The 24,531-nt window shown below is 41.2% G+C and overlaps 1 protein-coding gene across 1 annotated transcript; it reads left to right on the top strand.

Moving 5' to 3' along the window:
• Positions 1-963: 963 nt before the first annotated feature.
• Positions 964-21,200, top strand: rab11al (RAB11a, member RAS oncogene family, like). The gene is made up of 5 exons (XM_015949720.3): positions 964-1,422; positions 12,475-12,670; positions 15,722-15,915; positions 18,394-18,474; positions 19,808-21,200. Exons 1-5 carry the CDS (start codon positions 1,383-1,385, stop codon positions 19,945-19,947), a joined length of 651 nt encoding a protein of 216 aa, XP_015805206.1. The 5' UTR covers positions 964-1,382; the 3' UTR covers positions 19,948-21,200.
• The last annotated feature ends 3,331 nt before the right edge of the window (positions 21,201-24,531 follow it).

Raw genomic sequence — 24,531 nt, 5'->3', positions numbered from 1 at the left:
CTAATGGAAAGTGAAATACATTTTTCCCTTCTTCCATTTTCCTACAGCTCTCCGAGGTCAGGTTTCAGACATAACAGTCCACGAGGGAACTCCTAACATCCTTCTACCTGGCAACACACTCCAGCTCCTCCTGGGGGATCCCAAGTTGCTCCCACATTACAGATGATGCATAATCCCCAGCCCTGCTCCAAAGTCTCACTCAATTCCAGGTAAACTTACAAAGGAGGCAACCAGGATACCTGAACCACATTTTTGCATATGAAATCAAAGTTTACAGAAAATGTAAAAAATATCAGACTCACTGTGGAGCAGCTGCCTTGTAATAAGAAAGTTGCAAGATAAAATCCCAGCAGCCCTTCTGCATATTCCCTCCATGCATGAGAGTTTTCTCTGGGTTCTCCGGTTTCCTCCCACAGACCAAGAGCATGCATGTCAGGTTAAGATTCAGGTTTGAGTGAATGTATGACTGGTTACTTGTCTACACGTGTCCCTTTGATGGACTGGAGACCTGTCTAGGTTATTATTGTCTCACTTAGACGCCAGCTCCCTGAGACCTTAGTAAGGAATGAGAAAAGATGAATGGATGACTGATAGCAACAAACCTTATTTTTAAAAAAAGCAACCAGTTAAAATGTTTATTTGGTGAACTGGGTTAAATTTGATGCATTAGGAGTCAATCAGTAAAACTTCCCATAAATATTTTTTAATGAACAAATGTCAAATTACTCCACAGAAGGAGCAGATATATTCACATTAAAACGAGCTCTCTAATATTCTCCCAAAAACTACAGACAATTTTGATTTATTTTCATTTATTTGGGGTCAAGGTATGTTTTTTCCTGTCATCCTGAAAAGCAGCGTGAGTTTTCACCTACTAAATCACGTGACTTGAGATTTTAGATGTGATCCCGTTGTTCGCCAGTTGGGCTCCACTCACCTGAGGCCTGATTTTACCTGTTGCTGCTCAACGTCACCGAAGTTAACAGCTCGTAGCTCCATTATGAATGACAGCACAGCAGACCAATCAAATCATTGCAAGTGTATAGCTTCAAACGGCGCCTGACCAATGGGAGTGCGCCAGTAAAACTGACGTCATGCTACTGCCTCGGCAATGGCAAGTGACAGAGGACAAGGAAGACGGTGCTGAAGTTTCCTGGATTCTGCTCGTTATTGCGGATAATAACGATAAGAAAAACGTTCCCGCTACCGCCTCAGTTTTACTTTTACGGTGATTTTTTACGACGCTGTCGTTCGAGGGGGAGCTGACCATTTTCCGCGTGAAGCTAAAATTCGTTTGCGGTTGTTTTTTCGAAGTTGTTAAATACGACAGAAGTTTGTTCGGTTTTCCAGTACAAGCGTAGCGCCACCGACGAGGAGCGACCATGTCGAACAGGGAAGACGAGTATGACTACCTATTTAAAGGTGAGTTCGCCTTTTCTCTCCTATTTTTCCCTTCCAGCCTTTAGTTCGCGACGCTGGCTAGACGTCGCTTCACCTGTGAACAAGTGTCATTTGATGCCGGGTGGCTTTGGCCATCCTCCGCGCGCCTGACAGCAGGTCCAGATAGAGAGGATGACACCTGCTGCGAGGAGGGACTCTGGTGGGTGTAAGAGAAAACATTCCTTTAAACTCAGACGATCCCGGAAGGCAGTTTATGGGAAAGCATCATCTAGCAGGATGCTGGTCGTCAGAGGTCAGAGCAGCCTCCACCCGCCCAACGAGAAGACCAGACCTTACTGCTTTACTGGAGCTTCCAACACCAGGACAGTTTGCCCCCCCCACCTTAGAAATAAGTTTGGGAAACAAACTCTATCTTGTTTGACTGAATTCCTGGACGTTGACTGAATCATTCTGTCTGATACGAAAACCACAGCAAATGAGTCAATACAACATTCATACCAGGTCTATTATTCATGGGTTAGTGAAACAGTAAAGTTTCACTTTCACGTTTTTTCTTCAAAACTTTTTTTTATTTTATTGAAAACTAATTGTTTTATTCCTAATGATTATACCATTTAAGCCAGTAATTAAAAGTTGTTCAGCTCTAATGGAACCTCATCCTCCAAAACATTTAAATTAGCCTGTTCTGTTATTCAATGTTGTTATAAGCTAATTATTTAAACTCTAAATTTATGATGATGATTATTAATCAAAATCTAGTAAGACCACGAAAGTATCTTAACCCCTAATGAAGACATCTTTGTTGCCTTAAATGTGCAACAGTAGTGAAAATATATTTCAGAAGCAGCTTTAGGAAATTCTAACTTGGCATAAGTCTTGTTTCATGTTAAATTAGGACATCATTGTATGGAAATGACATTTGCATTAAACAAATGTTTACCTTTAAAGATTTTATTTGCAGCTTCTTAGTTAAAATAACATTTGATTTAATTTCTTCTCTAGATTTGAAGACTTTTATATTATAAGTTTGCCATCACCACTGTTCATCTGGTTTGATGCAGCATTTTCCCAATTTCTGTTATAAATAGTTTCACAAAAGGGAAGGGAACTGAAGTGCTATTGGCCTTTTTAAACACCAAACAGCATGTGTTGTTAGACTGGAAATACCTGCATGAGGTGTGTGTCTGTGGACAGAGGTTTGTCCCAGAGGAAAGACGAGATTCACATACACACACACACACACACACACACACACACACACACACACACACACACACACACACACACACACACACACACACACACACACACACACACACAGGTGTGTGGCTTTCTTCTGATGATAAGATTCATTTGAACCCTTAGCACTTGTGCAAAACTGCTGATTTTGAAGTAAAATAGCTGAAAATGTTGTTTAAATCCAGAAAGTTTGTCACCTTTCTGCCATTGTTCTTTTCTTACAACTTGAATCGAGTTGGGTGAGTCACATTTAACGTTTTCCTACAGAAAGAGACGTCGGCACAGGAAGCAGTTGTGCTCGGTCTCGTTTGTTAAATCAGCCAAAAGAACCTTTTAACTTTTGAATCACTACCATACCAAAGCAATTCAATCAAAACCAGTCGTTTCTTTTATTTCCTTTATTTTTTTTATCTCAGAAATATTTAAAGTACTAAAAATGAAAAAAAAAATCTATGGTATTTTACCCTCCTGAAATAGACACGTCGTCTTTTCAACCGTCCACTCGTGCTGTAATCTGCCTATATTAACTAGGGATGTCCTGATCCCCAGATCGGGACAATTTTTTCATATTTTTCAGTGATTGGAGATCGCCAGTTATAACTGACGAGTCTTGCTGATCTCCCGAAATAGACTGAGAGCACGTTAGCATATGCTACGTTATAGGGCTGGACGATAATTCAATAGTTCAATATATCTATCAATAGACATGTGGTGCGATAGGAAAAAAATTGGTCAATAAAACTTTGATAAAAAAGTTTCCTTTTTTCATTTTAACCTATTAGGTAGCAGCGTACTAGACTCACTACTTACTCCTAACCATTCAAAACAACAGACTCGGGCACGCTAAGTCACCAGGCCCTCCCCTCTCAAGTCAAAACAGAGCATGAGGCAGCAAGATGTCTCGGTGGGAAGAGGCGGAGAAAAAATAAAATACCAAACATAAAATAGCCACATGTAAAATATATTTTCAACTATTAATAAAATATTTTTCAAGAATTAGCAATATAAAAATTTTTTTTATCGATATACTTTTTTTTTTCTATATCGTCAAGCCCTACTACTTCCTGGGGAAAAACTCCTATAGAGGGCTCCTTTTTCTGTGGGATAGTCTCGCCCTGTTAATGGTCGGGTTTTCCAAAAGAAGTCAACCAAATGGATGACGACTCAAGCAACGCTTTATATTTATCCAGATGTCTGGGACACTTACCGAATTGCTCCGCTCTTCTGTCGGCTCTCGTGAGTTTAAATCCTTCAGGCAAACCTCAGAGTCTCCTATATGCTTGTTCATCCACGTCTCCTTAAAAAAAAAACAGGCTGTCAGTAGTCCCTCAGCAGCCGGGTCAGTGCTGAGAGCTTGTCCATTTTATTGGGGACATTTCCCGAAATCACAAAGGGTATGGTTTATATCGCCGTTCCCTCTCCAGAGCTTAATTCAGGAGGTAGAACTGGGTTTCCGTGTAGAGAGCCAGCGTAAGCAGCACCCACAGCAGATCCCTGCAGTAGACAATTGATTAATGCGTGGAGCTTCAGGAGTTTCCCAGAGCCCTCCCAGAAAGTTCCATAATCAGTAAAAAAAATTAACACTGTTTCCTTTCCTGGAGCTTACATCCCGCTTTGCTGTATCTTCGTTTCTCCGTTATCCTGGAGGCAGAACCAACGTTTCTCGTGGAGAAGTGTTCTGCAGTAAGAGAGCTAGCGTTAGCTGCACCCACCTTAAGGGCATTAAAACATGCACAGAAGAAAAAGCAAAGATTTAAAAGAGTAACAAAGCGAGAGCTGCTGTTGATGGCTGCAGCCCACCTCGTGCTCTTTGTAACCAAACGCGATCTGACCTTTTTCCTACTTGGAGTCCATCTTCACAGAAGCTATTCACCACTAAATAAAGCTACCGGAAATATAACACTACATTCGGTTTCAAAACAGGAAGTTGATTACATGGGATTTACAACAATAATGGTAATGCTTATTAATGAAATTAGTCTTAGAAAGTTAACTGGGGTTACTTGCTAAAAATATATTTCAGCTTTATACATTTCAATAGTAAAGGCAAAGTATTGGATCGGGACTCAAAATCGGATCAGATTTGAAGTTAAGAGATCGAATCAGAAGCCTACAATGCTGATCGGGACATCCCTAATATTACCAGCTCTACAACAGTGTCTTATGTTTATGTTTATATATTTAGCAGACGCTTTTGTCCAAAGCGACTTAACAGTGATAATCGACATGTTGCCCTTTAGGCTAAAAACAACAACAACAAACAATTTCCAGTCAGTCGTAGGTGGCAGTCTTGGTAGTCCAGCGCTTAAGGCATCTTTCTGCCATTTCAGTTTTGCCATGTGCTGATGTGGGTACGAATCCCAGTGGCGTCGACAGTAATTTTTTAGCCAGCTGAAGCAGATCTCATGTTTTTATATTTGGTCATTTCCAAGCAGCGTTTTAGTTTATTTACTCAGCTCACCTCACATGGACTCACACTGGCTAAATAAACAAAGAAGGCAAAAAACAACATATTAGTCCTTGTATTTTAAAGAGTTTACCAAGAAAAGGATTGAAAACATCATACTGACAAGCGCAGCTAAAAAAGAAAGTTTCTCCACAGATCGTGTAATTATAGATTCACTAGGATAAATACAATAAAATTTATCTCTCACCAAATAGAATATTTACTAAGAAATCACAATGTAACCATAGAAACACTACTTGGTGTGTGTGTGTGTGTGTGTGTGTGTGTGTGTGTGTGTGTGTGTGTGTGTGTGTGTGTGTGTGTGTGTGTGTGTGTGTGTGTGTGTGTGTGTGTGTGTGTGTGTGTGTGTGTGTGTGTGTGTGTGTGTGTGTGTGTGTGTGTGTCTGTGTGTCTGTCTGTCTGTCTGTCTTCTCGATCCCCAGTGAGTCGTGGAGGATGGCTGCTTATACTGAGCCAGGATCCTCTAGAGGTTTTTTCCTGTTAAAAGGGAGTTTTCCTCTCCACTGTCGCCGCATGCTTGCTTAGTATGAGGATTGCTGTAAAGTCACTGACACTAGTCAGTGACTCGATGCAATTTGCTGGGTTCCTTATATAGGAAACTTTTTTCTGATTGGCTTAATGAATTGACCTGTATTGGGATGTTTATTATGTGAAGTGCCTTGAGACGACTCTTGTCGTGATTTGGCGCTATATAAATAAACTTGAATTGAATTGAATCGGGATGTGAACCTGTGCAAAACTGCATGCCAGCCCAGCACTCTTATATAACAAAGAAGTCTCTCATTATTCTACTCAAATTTTCAAACTCAACAAAAGTTGTGTGTGTGTGTGTGTGTGTGTGTGTGTGTGTGGGTGTGGGTGTGGGTGTGGGTGTGGGTGTGTGTGTGTGTGTGTGTGTGTGTGTAATGAAGTTAGGTGGCAAAGGGGTTAAGAGGAGTTGCGTAATGATTTTTCTCTTCCGTGCTGCTGAGAATGATCCAATGGCCATGCCACTTCTTGTACCTTCATAAAACCAATATCTGGATGCGTCCTTTATGTTTTCTGTTTCTACATCTGACTAAACTCAAGTAAATGAGTTTACATGTAATTCTGAGTGTTCTTTACTCAAAGGCTCAGTAAACCTACATTCCCTCTAGAATGGCCGATGGAGGTGCAGTTTCAACATTCCATAAACAACTTCCTGTTTCCCAACAGCAGGGTGGGAAGTTAGTGTAGCTGCTTCCCTTTGACAGACTGACTCACCTGATAATTGTGGAAGTAATTTTCTGACAGACGCCTACTCTCCTCCATCGACATGCTGGTTTGTTACAATGCATTCAGTTTAGGGCGTTGCAGGACTCTGAGCATTAAAGGAGCGGCGCCGGCTTATTGGAGGATCAGGGCGAGGCTGTCAGAACACCTCATCCTAATGACTCTTAATGGTGTTTTTAGTGTGAATGTTGGGTAATATCTGTTATTTATGCATAATTCATCTCCGTAGTTAATAAAACTAGCTAATACTGTTTTCCTGCTCATGAGTAATTTTGCTTTCTAATGGAGCTTTTTCTCTGCAACAGATTAGTGAGTCAGTAGAGATTTTAGTACATTTTTTTAATCTCAAAGGCCATTACTGTTAAAATAAACCACCAGTTGTTAATATAGGCAAGTTTTTAATATTTATTGTTTGAACCTCCTTTTGTCCTCTAAATGTTTAAATTGGTGTCCATCCTTCATGCCTGAATGAGCCATTTTTATCACCTGTCTCACTAAATATAATTTTTATAGAACCCAAAATTGACTTAGGATAAAGTAAACTAGAATGGATTAGTCTTTATATTCTGCCTGTAATCTAGAATCTTCTGGTGCTGATGTGTAACTAGAAACAGCAGCGAAACTCATGAGAAAGTGGGTCTGAACGATTTTAGGAAAAGGTTAAATTGCAATTTTTCTAGGAGAAATTGCAATTTCAGTTCAATTCACAATTTTCTTCAAATCAAGGTTCACACATTATTCATGATATAATATATATATATATATATATATATATATATATATATATATATATATATATATTTATATATACATATATATATATATTTATATATACATATATATATATATATATATTATATATACATATATATATATATTATATAATAATATATAGTATATGGTTATAAAATAAAAATATTCATTTCAATTCAAAGATACTTTATTAATCCCAGAGGGAAATTAGAGTTTCAGTACACACAATTCTGAGATCAGACATACATACATAGACACATGACAAGAATTGGTGACTGTGGTCATTCGCAACCCGAGTCGCGCTACCGTAATAGAGATCAGCAGGGTTTATATGAGGATTGAGTCAGGTGGAGGGAAAACAAAGGCACTTCAGAGTTAGCCTCCACAGGAAGGGCAGCTTTGCTATGCAAAAAACACCTCAGACAGAAATGCAACAGACTTCAGACATTACACAACATAAGTGTCCACTAGGTGGGGAGGTAGGGTAGAGGACTCTCCAAACATCAGTACATGCAGCCACGATAAGTTGCGCCCGTCACCTCCGTTTGAACAGGGGAGGAAGATAGTTGTGTTTAGAAAGCACAGTGACTCCTGGAAATGATTCAACGGCCTTTACCGGTCGCAGTCCCGCTCAGGCTGGGATAGGGAGACAGAGTTGCCATGGCGACGGCAGCATTCCACATTTCTTCTTCTTCTGCTTTGTTGTGGGAGTTATTACTTCAGGCTCAAGGGCACCAGATTCAGATAAGAACTTGTTTTGGGGCCAGACAGAGATAATTTCCTCTCTGTCTTAAAGTTCTGTTGGTCCTAAACCCCTCTCAATCCAATAATGGCGTAGTTAATCAATCCCAATCTGTGCTGATCCGTCAACTCTATCCTTGATCGAATCCACCTTCTGTGCCAGAGTCTGAATCTCAGCCAAAGTTCTAAGCTTACGACTCATCTCGACAGTTATGAGTTTGTGCATTCACAGCGCGGTGTAATCCATCCCTGAGCTCCGGGATTGAGCCGATATTCCTCGACAGCTCATTTACTGGGGCAGTAGTAGCTCAACAGGTTGAGCGGGTTGTCCAGTAATCGGAAGGTTGCAGGTTTGATCCCGGCTCCGGACAGAGAATTCTGCTGTTGTTGGGCAAGACACTTAACCCACCTTGCCTGCTGGTGGTGGTCGGAGGGACCGGTGGCGCCTATACTCGGCAGCCTCGCCTCTGTCAGTGCGCCCCAGGGCAGCTGTAGCTACATTGTAGCTCATCACCACCAGTGTGTGAATGTGTGTGTGAATGGATGAGTGATACACTGTAGTGTAAAGCGCTTTGGAGTCCTTACTCTGAGAGGCGCTATACAAGTGCGAGTCATTTATCATTATCATTTATCATTAATTTTCCAGTAAGCCAGATAACCACCCAGGCCAAAAAGCAGTAAACCTGACACCAACACAACAAATATCCAGACGTCTTCAGAATCCTCTACAGACAGTTGAGAGAGGCAGATCAAGTTCCACTGTTTCCAGGAGTCCATGATATGCCCAGCTGGCTCTGTCCCAGAGGGGCAACCGAGAGCCCCTTTTCCCGTTCTCAACGTTGAAAAAATTTTGTCAATCGTGTTGAGAGACCAACTGACCAGATCCATTTTTAATAATTTCCAGTTTCCAGAAAAAGTGCAGAAGCGCCGTACACCCAAAGACAGACAAAGAGCCTTGGGATAAAATAGGGAGGAGAGGAGGAAAAAAGCGTCTGTACTCTCCAAGAGCCGGAAGAATAAAAAACACATGAAGCTAATTCTTTTCTCCCATTATTTTTTTAATGTGCTTGTGAATCAACTTGTGATTTTTGCCTAGAGAGGTGCTTTATATAAAACATGTTATCGTTCTATTCAGTGTAAAGGGGAAAACTGGAGGTTCGCACGTGCAAGTCCATTAAAGTGTGCAACTCCACACTCGAGCTAGGGCTGGGTGATATGGCAAAAATAGAATATCACGATTTCGATTTTATCACGATTTTTTATCCATGAATAGCATAACTTCAATTGCGCATTAAAGAAGAGAAACATTGAATAAATAAACATTTATTCATATTAGGGATAATCAACACAGTGCTAACACACTTATATTTTAAACTCACACCAGAGATGATAAAAGCCCTGAGAGAAACAATTACAAAAATCAGTTTTTCTCGTTTTTCAAGTAACTTAACATAAATTAAAATCGTAAACATATTTAAAGTGCAAACATGTCAATTGCAAACGTATTGTGCAAACATTAACTTGTTCAAAATACTATGTAGCTCCCAGTTGCTCATGTAGTGGATAGTTAAGCTCAAATACGGCTCCGATGTGCGGCTGGACCAGAGATCGCTTGTGGTAGCAAAAAACTGCGCATTCTGAATATTTTCTGCAACTCTCACTTTGCATTCAGCGTACATGCGTGGAATGGCGGTGTTAGAAAAATACTTGCGGCTGGAAAACTCGTAGCGCGGATCCAATGTTTTTATCATTTTCTGAAATCCCACTCCTACTGTTCGCACGGGACACAAATCTTTAACCAAGTGGTACGTCACTGCATCTGTCACGCTCTTCCATCGTCTGCTGTCTCTGTCGTAAGGAGTGAGTTTTGTGTGTTTCTGTTAGCGTTTGCTGCCTGGAAGAAGCATAGCCGCTGCCGCTGTCGCCGCAGGCTTTTTAGCTTTAGCTGCCTGCTGGCTCTCATTGTATTGTTTGGGATGCCTTCTTTTCAAGTGATTAAACAAGTTTGTGGTGTTGCCATCACTTGCCTTGACGCTCTCCTTGCGAACTTTATAAATGACGTTTCGCTGCTCTTTGTCATCTGGTGAAAAACCAAACCAGTTCCATATAACGGACGAGGCGTTCCTCTTCGGAACGAAAACCTCGTTGTCGCTCTCAGCCGCGGCCGAAACCATGTTTGTTCACACACAGGTGAAAACAAGCGGGGCACTAATATATTACTATGACTCACTCTGATTGGTTAAGGGTCAAACAAAGGCGTGTCATTCGCCTGGGGTAAGTTCCCTTTTCATTCAGAGGCAGAATTTCAACAGCAGAGCTGTGAATCGTGATAAAAAGGTCTCTCAAAAATGACAGACCGTCAGATGTGTAGATCGTGAAACGGTCTAAAATCGTCATATCGCCCAGTCCTAGTCTATAGCATTAATGAGTACCGTGGATTGCACAAGTTTGCACATGTTGTCATGTCATGTCATATCGCACAGCCCTAACTCGAGCTGACGCTAAAGTAAAAATCTGTCTAGTTATGCTGAACTCCGTTCTGCTTCTGGAGACGTCTCTCTCTCGCTCACCCTCTCACCACAGTGCTGAGAGACGGCCCCTGCTGCAGACACAGCCATTATCGACTCTAGTGGAGCTATGCATTGAAAAATAAAATGGGGAAAATAACCAAAATGTGCAGCTCTGTCAGTTAAACAATTGGGCTCGGTTCCAGTACACCCTGTGCTGGCTGCTGCTGCACTAACGCGGGGGAAAATACCTGTTGTCTATAAAAGTTGACAAAACAGATCCTGGATCAGTCAGGAGTGCTACTGTAGCATTGATGATCATGTGATTGCTTGTTTAAATTGCAATTTTGGTCCAATAACGATGGATCGTTCAGCCCAACGAGAAAGAGACCCTTTGTTTATAAAATTGGACTGCAGTACCCAAATTTCACCACAAGATATCATTTGTCATTCGTAAATATTGCCCTTTGTTGAAAAACAGACATTTTTGGCAGATCCAACAAATAGACAGGACTTTGACCATATCATTATGACCATAATGACCATATTATCAAGGCTGCCTTTCTTTTCTTTTTTATGTCATAATAAATCAATTTTAACCCAGTTTGCTTCATAGTTTATTATTTAGTATTTTCTTTCATAAACTATAAAATATATTTCAACTGGTCATTGATACAGGGGATCAACATTATTTACTATTAAAATATGAAATAGTATATTTAAATTTGTATGCAGCAGCTCTGGTTTTGAGGGCCGATACCAATTTTGACCCTTTCTGATTCGTCCAAAAGATGTATTATTAATGGAATACTTAAAAAACATTTTAATGACCTTGAAAATCATAATTTGTGAAGTAAAACTTCTTCATGAATAATCAGTTATTATTTTCTGATCAGTTGATCACACATGGAGTTGATCAGACTGATTATTGGCCATACTGGTCCCAACAGTTATCTACATCTCTTCAGTTCGTGTTACTCACCAAGGATCATTCATTCTTTGTCATCCTTTTTTACTTCCTCTCAAAGCTTAATTTTTCTGACAAAGTAATCATGACTAATTCCTAATAATATTCTGAGCGACGTTTGAAATCACCTTAGTTTATTTTTGTAGGAAAATCTTCGTCCTTGTTTTACTCCGTTTTAGTGGATTGAATCCAAAGATGAAACAAAATACTTCTGATTCCAATGCATTTGTGAGAACATGAAATAAAATAAATGTCCAAAGTGCTGCACAGGTAAATGCATGAGTATAAAACCAGACAAGAAACAAGCCCCATAAATAAATGATGTTGTGACTTGGTGTGATAATGTCAAAAACCAAAACGAGTTCACTTAAACTCGTCAACATCTGAGGCTGATTTGTTACCTTTTGTTCGCTTTTAGGACGAATAAAATGTTCCAGGTCTGAATGTGAGAAACACACTCGTTCAAGTTGAAAACCTCGCTTTGCTCCATCGCTTTAGTGGTTGCTAAGGTTACCAGCGGCTGTCGGGTTTGTTCTTGTTGCTCTAAAAGGAAACTTTTCACCATGAGGACTAATTATTGGACATGATACCAACACAAAGAGGCCGTCACTCAGGACTCACTTTCAGTTCTGGTGTTCTTAGTCTGCAGCTTTCATTGCATTTATCATTATTATTATTATTATTAAAGTCTAAAATGCTCTTATTTGAACAATAAAATGTTATTTCATTTTATTTTTTATTCATATATTTAAATCCACAATGGTTATGATTTTATTCATCGTTATACATTGAGGAAACTTTTTATTTTTTTGCATATTTTCGTTTGAATTCTCTATTCGCTAATGTACTTTCTGCCTCTCGTACACCTAAGAGAGACTGGAAATCACCAGTTTTACCTGGATTGTTTTAGTCCTGCACCTTTGGTGGGATTCCCCGGACTTTCTCTGACTGACTCGGACTCACTCGGGTTCATCGTTAGTGAGGTTCATGTTTTTATTTTGTCTGTATTTCATTTCTCTGCTCTTCTGAATGGCTCCAATCAAATACCACATTACCTGCCATATGTTCAGTCCATCTACACACAACAGTCAACGTGTGGAGGTCACGGTTTGTTCTGATCATTCCGGATTTGTGTGGTTTTTCCGTAGTGGTGCTGATTGGAGACTCCGGTGTGGGAAAGAGTAACCTGCTGTCCCGCTTCACCCGCAACGAGTTCAACTTGGAAAGCAAGAGCACCATCGGAGTGGAGTTCGCCACGCGCAGCATCCAAGTAGAAGGGAAGACCATCAAGGCTCAGATCTGGGACACAGCCGGACAGGAGCGATACCGAGCCATCACATCTGCGTGAGTTGGAGGTTTTGGAAGCTCTGATGTTCCTCAGACTGACACACATGTGTGATTCAATTCAATTCAAAGATACTTTATTAATCCCAGAGGGAAATTAGAGTTTCAGTACACACAATTCAGAGATCAGACATAAATAGGCAAAGACACATGACAAGAATTGGTGACTGTGGTCATTCGCAACCCTGAGTCGCACTACCTTAATAGAGATCAAAGAGGTTACATGAGAATTGGTTCAGGTGGAGGAAAAAAAGGCACTTCAGAGTTACCCTCCGCAGGGAGGGCATCTTTGCTATGCAAAAAAAAAAAAAAACCACCTCAGACAGGAATGCAACAGACTTCAGACATAACACAACATAAGTGTCCACTAGGTGGGGTGGTAGGGTTTGGGACTCTCCATACATCAGTGCCTGCAGCCACGATAAGCAGCGCACGTCACCTCAGTCTGGACGGGGTGAGACGTCGTTGGGTTTGGAGGGCACAGTGACTCCTGGAACGATTCAGTGGCCTTCACAGCTCACAGTCCCGCCCAGGCTGGGAGAGGGAGACAGAGTTGCCATGGCGACGTCAGCATTCCACATTTCTTCTGAGGGGGGGGGGGGGGGGGGTATTCGTTGCAGCCTCACAGGCTCAAGGGCACCAGATTCAGATTAGAAATTGTTTTGGGGCCAGACAGAGATAATTTCCTCTCTGCCAAAGTTCCATTGGTCCTCAACCTCTCAAAATTCAATAATGGCGTAAATGAATCTATCCCAATTCGTGCTGATTCGTCCACTTGCTCCTTGATCGCATCCATCTTTTGTGCCAAAGCACAAATCTCAGCCAAAGTTCCAAGCTTACGACTCATCTCGACAATTATGTGAGTCTGTGCATTCACAGCGCGGTGTAATCCATCCCTGAGCTCCAGGAGAGCCAGTATTCCTCGACTGCTCGTTAATTTTCCGGTAAGACAGGTAACCTCCTAGGCCAAAGAGCAGGAAACCTGACACCAACACTAGGGATGCACCGATGGATCGGCATTTGATCCCAATCGGCCGATAGCGCCCCTATCGGTTTTGATCTGAGTTTTCAAAATAGATCAAAGCAGACCGATCAGTGGGGTTGTCACGGTAACCGGTGTAGCGGTAAACCCCGGTTAAAAAAAAGTTGACAATAATAATAACTGTCTTGTTTAAAAAAAACTATATTATCTCGGTGGGTTACCGTAGCTGCGGTGTAGGCGCGGTGACCCTTACCAGCCACCGTATCATCTGCTGAAGTTGCCGGCAGCACATGCGCGCTTTGTTGTTTACAGCCAAAACTTTCTTGAAGCTAAAGCTGAAATAATGGCCAAAGGAGGAGACGGCAGTGCTCAGGACATTTATTATCCCTCAAAGAAGACAAAATGGGAAGTACGAGCATCTTTTGGATATTTGAAAAATGCCGAGGGACAGCTGATAGAAGACGGCTATCCTGTTTGCAGCACGTGCAGAAAAAGTGTCTGTGAAAGGCAGCAACGCTTCAAATCTCATGACACATCTGCGTGACCATCACCCGCAACTCTACAGTCAACGCAAGGCAAGCTAACGTTAGCGTTTTAGCTAAAATGCGTGATCCGAGGATTTGGGTTGAGGGGGAATGCAACGAGTCGCTATATAAAGCAGCCGCAGCGCCGCTACCTGCATATAAACCGTGTCGCGGACACCCCCATATTGAAATGACGCTATGCATTACGGGGCTCCCAGGGGCAGATAAGAGTTGGTCTCTCTCCGAGAATAATTATGAATTTAACAATGATTACTGCCTGATGACATTTTCCCACATCTGCAAAGCTCACTGGAAGGACACAAACCGAGGACAATATTTTCCTGATATAGGGTTTTTTACTTAAGTAAGGGTAAAAAAGTATCTGATTTGAAGGCTACTTGAGTACTGAGTATCATCTGATCTAATATTTTTAAAATGATGACATCAAACAGACATAAAATAAGTTATGGGCAAATATTGGTATTTTAAAGACTAAAGGGAAAAATGTAAACAAATAAACATAATTTCAAAATAACACATTTTAGGCAAAATTTAGACACAAACTGAGGACAATATTTCCTGACATACAGGGTTTATTTAATTGTGTGAAAATGTAGCACGTTAAAAAAAATACCGCAATAATACCGAAAACTGTGGTAATTTTGGTCACAATAACCGTGAGGTTAAATTTTCACACCGTGACAACCCTAATACAGACCATTTTAGATTAGGTTACATTTCCTTTGTTCCCAGATTATGTAGTTTGTAGCACTCATTATAATGTTGTAGAAAATTTCTGGCCAATCCACGTGATCGGTATCGGTGATCGGTGATCAGCATTCTTTGATATCGGTATCAGTGATCGGCAGCAAAAAACCTGATTGTTGCATCCCTAACCAACACCACAAATATCCAGACGTCTTCCGAATCCTCTACAGGCAGCTGAGACAGGCAGACCAAGTTCCACTGTTTCCAGGAGTCCATGATATGCCGAACTGGATCTGTCCCAGAGGGGCACCCGGGATCCCCTTCTCTCGTTCTCACCGTTGAAAAAATTTTGTTAATCGCGTTAAGTGACCAACTGACCAGGTCCATTTTAGTAATTTCAGTTTCCAGTTTCCAGAAAAAATGCAGAAGTGCCGTACACCCAAAGACAGACAATGAGCCTTGGGGATAAGATAGGGAGGAAATGAGGAAAAAAGCATCTGTACTCTCCAAGAGCCGGAAGAAGGAGATCAGAGATGGAGAATCATTCTGATAGCACAATAGCACCTCACCCTCGCTGGCGTCTTCACAAAACATCACAGGACTTCATCCTGAATAACTGCGTTCTGATTAAAGTGTTAAATTACAACTGATGGAAAAGCTTTGCCACAGAAAATATCTAAATCATCATTTTGGACAGAAGAACCAAATAAAAGAATCAGAAAATCATGAATTCTTATGAACATGAAGATGATTAAACACTAAATATGAGGTGATTAAAATGAGTGTATTTGAACAAAGAGATAAAGGACAATGAAGACAACTGATCTGTTGTTCCAGGTACTATCGCGGAGCCGTCGGAGCGCTCCTAGTCTATGACATCGCCAAGCACCTGACCTACGAAAACGCAGAGCGCTGGCTGAAGGAGCTGCAGGACCACGCAGACAGCAACATCGTCATCATGCTGGTGGGCAACAAAAGTGACCTGCGCCACCTAAGAGCCGTCCCCACAGACGAGTCCAAGAGCTTCGCAGGTATCGGTTCTGTACCCGGCTGTTCATCCTGTTTAGCTCAGTATTACTGTCAGATGATGACGAACAATAATAAATCCCGAGCTTTCATCTTGTTGAGTTTATTTTTGTCTTTTACAGTTTTTTTTCTCCTTTGCACCAATTTTAAACTGCAAATGTCACTGGGATCCACCTAAAAAGTTAATCTGGGCGTACACTTATTCACTCGTAGCATTCAGCTCCACCTTAAACTGTATGACGTCCTCGCAGAGCAAAGCTCACGAGTCATGTTCTCACACTGTACGTCTGGGAGCAGCATGTCGGGACTTCGAGTTAAACGTGGCGTTTTACTTCCTTTAATGAGTCATTTAAGACCGAAGAGAGTGCTGACATCAGATATAACAATTTCTTTATCTACTTACTAACTTATTGTGTATGACTTATGTTTATATGTTTATTCATTTAGCAGACGCTTTTATCCAAAACGACTTACAATTTATAACCTATAGGGCATGTTGTGATCTGTGGGGGAAACCGGAGTACCCGGAGGAAACCCACGCATGCATGGGGAGAACACGCAACTCCATGCAGAAAGGCCGCAGCAGAGTTTCGAACCTGCAACCTTCGTGCTGCGAGGCAACAGTACTGACCACTGCACCACCATGCAGCCCTGTCACTTGTATTTGTTTGTCATCTAGAATCTTCTGGTGCTGATCCGTAACTGGAAACAGCCATGAAACTCACAGAATGGGAATAAGAAACTGACCTTATGTTTATAAAATTGGACTGCAGTACCCCAATTTTACCACAGGATGTCATTCTTCATTTTTAAATATTGCCCCTTGTTTAAAAAAATAAATTTTCTGGCAGATCCTACAAATAAATAGGACTTGCACAATATTTATCAACTCAGAGCAAAACTCACGAGTCATGTTCTCACATGTTGCATATGTTCGCAACACGTCGGACCTTCAAGTCCAAAAACCTAGAAGATCCGGAGGCTGGTGTGTTGGTATTAATGTCTGTATTCCTTCGGACATGCCGTAGCAGGACATGCAGGGATTTATGGGAGTTGGAGGAGGAAGATGAAAGAAAGAAAGATGGGAAACAATGTTTTGTGATCAGTTTAATTTGATTTAAACACATCTTTCTTCACCATCCTTGTCATTATGTGTGGAGAAAAGTGTAACAATAAAAATAAAGGATGTGTGCTCATATGAAAACAGCTGGCAGTTCTGGTACTTTTGGGTCAGAGGACTGCTTCAACAGTGATACCCTCACGAGGGACGAGCAAAATATCAAACATGTTTGATATTCATTAGGGGTGTAACAGTTCTTGGGGGATATTTGAACTGTTTCGGTTCGGACAGTTCAGTTTGGTCCACTTGTGTACCGTTTCGGTTTATTTTTTCCATTAAATAATGAATTTTTCAAACATTTGCGTGATTTAAGTGCAGCGGCTTCAGCCATTCTTTCACTCTGGGTTTTCTAAAAGTATTAGAATTAACACAAGGCTCATTTCTATCTTCTAAGTTTCTGATTAACCTGATTGAACTCATCCTTTATGTCCATTCCAATCAAAAGCTGATATTCTGCTGCTAAAATTACTTGTGATGCTATTAAATCTATTCAGGAAAACAAGAAAAGGGCTCATTAAATGTACTTGAACACTTAAAATGAGTCAAATATTTAAATTTAAAACAACTTGTTTGAGTAACACGTGATGGTGTTTCTTTTTGTGCTTTAGGGTAACTGGTCAGTGTGTTAAAGTGTAACTGTAACCTGATATATGACTCTGGTCCCACAGCCGAGGAACCGAGTCTCTGCTGTCAGAACTGGGCTGCTTGTATCCCGCTGAGCTCCTTGGTTATTTTCTATAACGATCCTGTTGCTGCTGACACGTCTATGCAAAATCTTGCTGCAAGTTAAGGATCTCCCAAAAATAACATTAGAACAAACAAAAGAACAAAAGGACCAGTTTCTTTCATTTAAGATATTTTCTAACCGTGTTACTGAAAGTCAGCTGTACAAATGAGGATAGATATAATATTAATTAGTAGTGAGTTTATGGATCAGTGTGTGTGAGCTGCACCATCACTAGGAACTGGCCCAAAACCATATGAACAGGTACGGGCTAAGGCGGGTATCGGTGCCGGACCCTTAAACCAGAATTGGCGCATCTGCTCAAAACAAAACACATGAATAATGGTTCTGTATAGACCTGGGTTAATATTTCATTAAGAAATTACATTAATGTTTAAAGGACATTATCCCTATAAACATTTTCCTGATTTCCTGTCTGAATGAGGAAAACAAAGTAATAAGCGATTTGTGCTGCTGAATGTTCTGCTCTGCTGGTTTTGTTTTGGATGCATGTTGGTCATATTGTTTTGGGTTAAAACAAATGATATCGTCATAAATGAACAACTTGTTAGATTTGGGGAAATCCACTTTTGAAATCAGTTTAAACGAGAAAGAGACTGATGTTTTTGTGTTTTCTAGAGAAACACGGGCTGTCCTTCCTGGAGACATCAGCTTTAGACTCTTCTAACGTGGAACTGGCTTTTCAGACAATTCTCACAGGTCAGTATTCTGTTTTTGTTACATTAATAAGATCAGAGTTTGGCCCTTAAGGAACCTAGTGATTTTAGGGTTTAAAATAAGATATAAAAAATAAACATTTAAAGCTGATTTTATTTGTCATTAATCAGCTGGGAGAAGGTCTTGTTTCCCTCCGGTTCTGATTGATTATATAACACTTCATGTCTGCCACTAGATGGCAGCAAGTTCCACCTAATCTGTTGTGGATTCATCGTCTTACATGTTTCCTGTTGCAAGAGTACTTGAATCTTAATTTAAGGGTAATAAAAGACAAACTAGGAGCCAGTCCGTCTTGTAAGCCTGAATGAACAGGTCCATTCACCGGAGTCTGTAACAGCTGGACTTTCAGGTTTCGCCTGTGCAGCTGTTTTCCTACTCTGAAAGGTTTTCTGATGCACACGTATGTGAGCGCTCTCCCCAGGAGGCTCACCGCTACGCTGACAAATGGAGGGTTTTATTTTTGGGAGATCTGAGGGAAATGCTTTGGTAATGACTCGAACAACCCCTGGAGTTTCTAAAGGGACGATCCAACAGCGAGCAGCGCCTCCTCTCGAGTCGCCCTACGCTCTGCATGAGCTGCTTGCTGTTTGTTGTTCTCCATGTTGAATTCTCAGCAGACGGCTCCAGGCGTTTGAACCATTCAGCTCACACCACAGATTTATCACTTCACATTTCTAACTAATAGAAACTTCAGACCATTAAGCCTCATGGAGCTAACGATGCTAATTAGCTGATTAAGGCAGGAAAAGCTGAACTTTAGACCCAGTGGAGCAGAGAAAACAACGCTGGTGTAGCCGATCAGAGAGGGTCATCTTGTCCGCGTGGTTCTGCTGGCTTCTGACAGAACCACCAGTCTTGTTTCACTTTGAACGTTTGTAGGAAGCTTTTATTTCAGGACTGTTAACACTCTGAAATGTAACGGTTCAGAGGGAAAGTGACAGAACGCAGCAGTGAGTCAGCTTCTTCTCAGACGGATCGACGGACCATCACAGAGATGTGAGCTGTCGTTCAGCTAAATGACTCTAAATGTTCTGGAGACTCAGAAGTTCTGTAGTAAAAAGGCAACACTGACCTAAACACTAAAAGTTTATTCAAGTTGGGGCAGGTGATGCTTGACTCTTAGCTCTTAGCCCTAGGAGACTTGATCCTTCAACACAACGCCTCCAGTTTAGGATGGAAGGAATCCTCGGCTGCAGGAGCCCGGATACAACAGTTGTTGGGTTTTGCCTTCTGTTTGTCCCCACAAAATGTCCCACTGTTGTTGGATTCATCTGCACCTACCTGTCCCCTCTCACCACTCCTCTCTCTGTTGCAGCCATCTACAACATTGTGTCGCAGAGGCAGATGTCTGGACAGGGCAACTCCGACTTCTCACCAGCCTCCAACGTGGTGCCCATCACAGTTGAGCCCACCCAGAGCTCGTCCAGTAAGGGCTCCTGCTGCCAGAACAACTGAGACGCCGCCGCTGACCACCTCCTTCACTTCAGTGGAGAAACCAGCAGATAGACAGATGAACAGGAAAGTCAGATCCACGCAGGAACACTTAAACTAGCTTTGTCTGTTGTCTGGTGCTGGAGGGGGGCATTAAACAAGGGATGTGTGAATGGGGTGGAAAGAAACCAGGTGAGGTGCTTTAAAACGGGTCTTTACAGAGCTGCATCAGCAGGATTCACTGTCTAACGCTGAACTTAACGCGCCGTCTTTTCAGACGGCCCGCGCTTTAAAAGTTGTTTTTTAGACACTTTGCTGTTTCTCACTCCTGGTCAGTAAAGACTGAATCACATCCTGCTATCACCTCTGTCCTTCCTGTCTGTTCCGTTCTAGAAGCTTGGCTCCCTCACCGTATTTATTGAACACTAGATTATTCTGTTTGGCCGAAGGGTTTGGTTGATTTTCTTTATCTTAAAATCCCCTTTTCCAAAGCGAACCATCTGATTTGTGGTCAGATTTGCTCCAGCAGCCCGATAGCATCCCTCTAACAGCGACACGTGGTTTCAGAGTGCTTTTGATCTTGGTTTGGTAGCCTCTCCTTCTCCTCACACACTTTGTGCACCACCGATGAGTCATGCTCCTGAAAGCTTTGCGCTGCATTAACTGAAAGTAAGATGGTATGGTGGTGGTGTTGGTGGGTGGGCCAGCTGCAGTGCACGTTGGGATGTTGGCTCTGCTCGTGCAGACTCACCTTTTACATGAACCTTCTGTGGGAAGGATTTGGGAACTGGTTTAAAGGCAGCCTGTTATCTGACATGGATGGGGTGGATCGCGTTTCAGTGGATGAGATGGTGAGGGCACTCAGCCCTGCCCAGCTCCTGTGGTCCCTGGTGTACCCTGGATGGCTTGTTTTACTGTAAATGAAATCGTCCGCTGCCTGCTCTCGTACTCCTGTCTCTGGAACAGGACTCTTTCTTCTGGGATCTCCCTGAGGTCTGCCCTCACTTTCACTTGGCTTTATTTCCTGTCCGAGGGGTGGGGGCTTTGTTCGCCTGTTAGTGTCTAATAGTGTAATTGATGAGGAAAGCTTTGGGAGGGGCTTGATTAAATCCAAGGTTTACGGACACAGATGGTGTTTATCCTGCTGATGTTGTTTCCACATCAACACACTTCACACGTCTTAAACGGGGGGTGTTGGACAGGACTTTTTAAACTTCTGTTCTCATATGTATATTTGGACTGCACCTGTATAAATAAATTCTATTTGTTATAGCCGATTTTCATGTGTCTGAGTTTTAAAAAGGAGTCTCCGGGCTGATTGGACTCGTGATTTCAGAAACCATTAAAGTTCATCCCAGATTATTGACATGGCCGGACCAGAACTTCTAATGTCCTGTGTAATTTAAGATGTTTGCAAAGTGCTGGAGAATGATATTGTTCCTCTAATTACTGATATTAAATATTAATAGTCATTATCCAAAGATCAATTTAGCCATCAGGACTCATGTCGCCAAAATAAAAGTATAGAAAACACATAATGTGTTTGAGTTGGAGATCATTTTGTTTTTTGTTTTATTAGAAACATTTACAATACATTTTCAATCTTGGAAAAATAACAAAGAACCAGAACTAACATGGCGCAGATACAATAATAATCATAATAATAATATTAATAAAAATCGTCTTCAAAAATGTAATTCACAAAAAAAACATGTGCTATAAGAAATAAACCTGCAATAATCACATGCCCCGTCCGGGCATGGCACACTGTAACAGAGTTCGAAAACTTTTTTTTTTCTTTCTCCATCAAAGTTGACGTTCCACTGCAGAGGGCCTCAGCGGCGACCCCCCCGACTGTTCACAGAGAAACCAGAAACTAACGCCAGCTGCTGCCGGCCCAAAAACTAATGCACTACAACCACTATTAGACCGGTATGAAGCACCTCTACTGTGCTGGAAATATCGGAAACGCTACCAAAGACAAACTGTCAGACTGCATCGGCCTCTTTGGAAAGGGTTGAGTTTCGCCAGCGAGCGTCATGTCAGTCCCCGAGCTTTACACGCCACCACAGGGATGCGTCCTCGCCTTTTATTCATTTTCAAAAAGTTTCTGCTCTTTCCCAAATGGGAACAAATGATCATTTCAGGTAAAAAGAAGGTGGGGTTGGGCGTGGAGTCTGAAATGGTCTCTGACTGGCTCCGAACTCATCACAGTTTTCCACTTTCTAAAGAGACTCCAACTATGAAATTCTACAGAGGAGACCCGGTCCGCGTGCGCCGGCGTAGCATCCAGCCGCCGCGCCCGGCACCGTTTCTCCTGTCTAAGTGACCATACAATATACATGCAAACTATTACGGCAATGAATCTGCTGAGTGTGTGTGTGTGTGTGCACGTTTATCTAAGTACATATAAATCTACACAGTGTGCTGTCGTCTGCCCCGCGATGCCTTCACTTACACCTCACCTAATCAACGCATCAGCAAAAGTCAATCAGAAAGGCCTTTTTGAGCCGGTTTCGCCTCGTCACCGATCGATCACAGACTGAGTAGCAGATGAAGGAAATGTGTGAATGAAAACGTTTACAAGTTGTTAGTGGCCCAACCGGGCAAGAGGGTCACAGCTGCCTCATTCATTCCAACCAGTGCAGTTTTTTTTATTTAATATTTCAATAAGAAAAAACAAGTTTAGATTACAGAGGAAATGAGTAATGGGTTTCAGTCAGTAACATGGGGTTAGTTGGGGGGGGGGGGGGGGGGTACAGCAAGCAGCACTGCACAAAGAATGCTGATGCAGGAAAAATAGATATAATTGAGGCACAAAAATGATGCTCTGTGACTAAAATATCTCCAAATTCTAAAAATATTATATTTTCTGTAATTATTCCATTGTTAGTGCACTGGTGTTGGAGTAGTGCACGTCTGAAGGTAGAATTTCCCCTATGGGAGACTTCTCCCAGTTACTCCATTCTCTGTGAAGCACATGAGAAAAGTGTCCATAGCGCTCATAAATAATACTTCTTATTTCATTAGTAGAAACTGACTTCCCTGTGTTTAGAAATATATTAACTTCTTGTCATTTTAATTAAAAAACAAAATGTCTTGAGGTTACTCATAAATATGCTGTTTCTTTTTTTATTTTTCATAAATAACATCCAGATACTGACTTTTTTTCCTCTGCTTTCTATGAAATAATAACCCATGTTAGCAAAATAGATTTGAAAAACTGTAATATGTTTTTTTATTCGTTTTTTAAGTTACTTTCTATAAATGCATGTGGAAGAACTCAAATATAGACTACATTGAAAACCTGTTGCAAATTCTTTCCCAAAAACAAACAAACTTAAAGCTCACTTTTAAACTGACAAAACAAGAGTGCATTAAGGTGTTTTTCCCACTCCTTTTTTGTTGTTGTTTACATTCAAATGCATTGCTTGCTTTAATGTGTGACTTTGACAGGTTGGTAGAATTGCTTAAATGCATCCACTGAAAATAAGGATTTCCTATCACTCCTTAAAAGGGATTCTACATAAATGCATAAAGACCTTTCTGATATGAAGAGAAGAAAAACATCTACTTTTACTCAATGCAGCCAGAATACATTACTGTAAATAATACTAACACCAACATAATAAACCACTACTTTGTCCTACCTTTTGCTGATCCGCACAATTAAAAGTCTCTCGTTCTGGTGAGCCGGACAAATAAAACTTAGCATATTCCTACTAGGAATCATAAACTATGTCTCAATTAGTTAAACTACGCAGTAAATATATGATTTAAACTGATGTTCTCTTTAAGGTCTTAAAGCTTTTTTTTTTTTACACTTTAGATAACAGGCTGATGAATCCTTGTATGCGCTTGTAGCTTTTATTTTGATAAATCTTAGCCTGTACTATATTTCACAAACATGCAGTTACACGTAGGAATTAATGCCTCTTAATGATTCTGAGAAAAACTCCAGCATTTTGTTGATTTTTTTAAAACCTATAATTGTCTTTATTGGTCTGATTTTTTTTAATCCATCTAAATCTACATAAATTTCAATTTTAATCTGAACTTCTCCAGATTGGTCAAGTTTATCAGACAAGTGACCCACCCCGTTAGCGATCTGCAGAGTCTGGATGTTCTCCTGTCTGAACTGTTTGGGGCGAAACGAGTCCGTTAGTGGTGTCTAATAAACTACAACACTGAAACGTGATACGTGTTCATTTGAAATTCATTTATTTTTGGACTATTGGGAGTAATTTGAACGATGAGATCGTTTCTCGCTTCAGTAAACTCTAAGCCAGTTTAAATTGATGCTAAAATAAGTTAAACATTGTTCTTTGGCTACGTCTGACCTTTTTCTTTCAAAGAAAAGCAGGCAGTGCAAAACAAATACAAAACGAGGCCATTAAATTGTACATTTCTGAACAAGAACTCATGTTAAGCTAACACGAGCTCGTCTGATCTGCAGTGGAACCTTAAAGAATCACGTGGATGGTGTTAGCGGTCCTTCGTCCAAATGGATGCGACGTCAGCCCATCAGAACCAGAACCAGCTCGAACAACGTTCAGATTCACACGTTCATCCTTCTAAAGTTCAACTGCAATAAATAAGTGAGACCCT

This window comes from Nothobranchius furzeri, chromosome 5, assembly GCF_043380555.1.
Source record: "Nothobranchius furzeri strain GRZ-AD chromosome 5, NfurGRZ-RIMD1, whole genome shotgun sequence".
In the NCBI taxonomy this organism is placed as follows: domain Eukaryota; kingdom Metazoa; phylum Chordata; class Actinopteri; order Cyprinodontiformes; family Nothobranchiidae; genus Nothobranchius; species Nothobranchius furzeri.
Note: the sequence above shows the minus strand (reverse complement) of the source record. Positions and strands in the feature narration are given on the sequence as shown.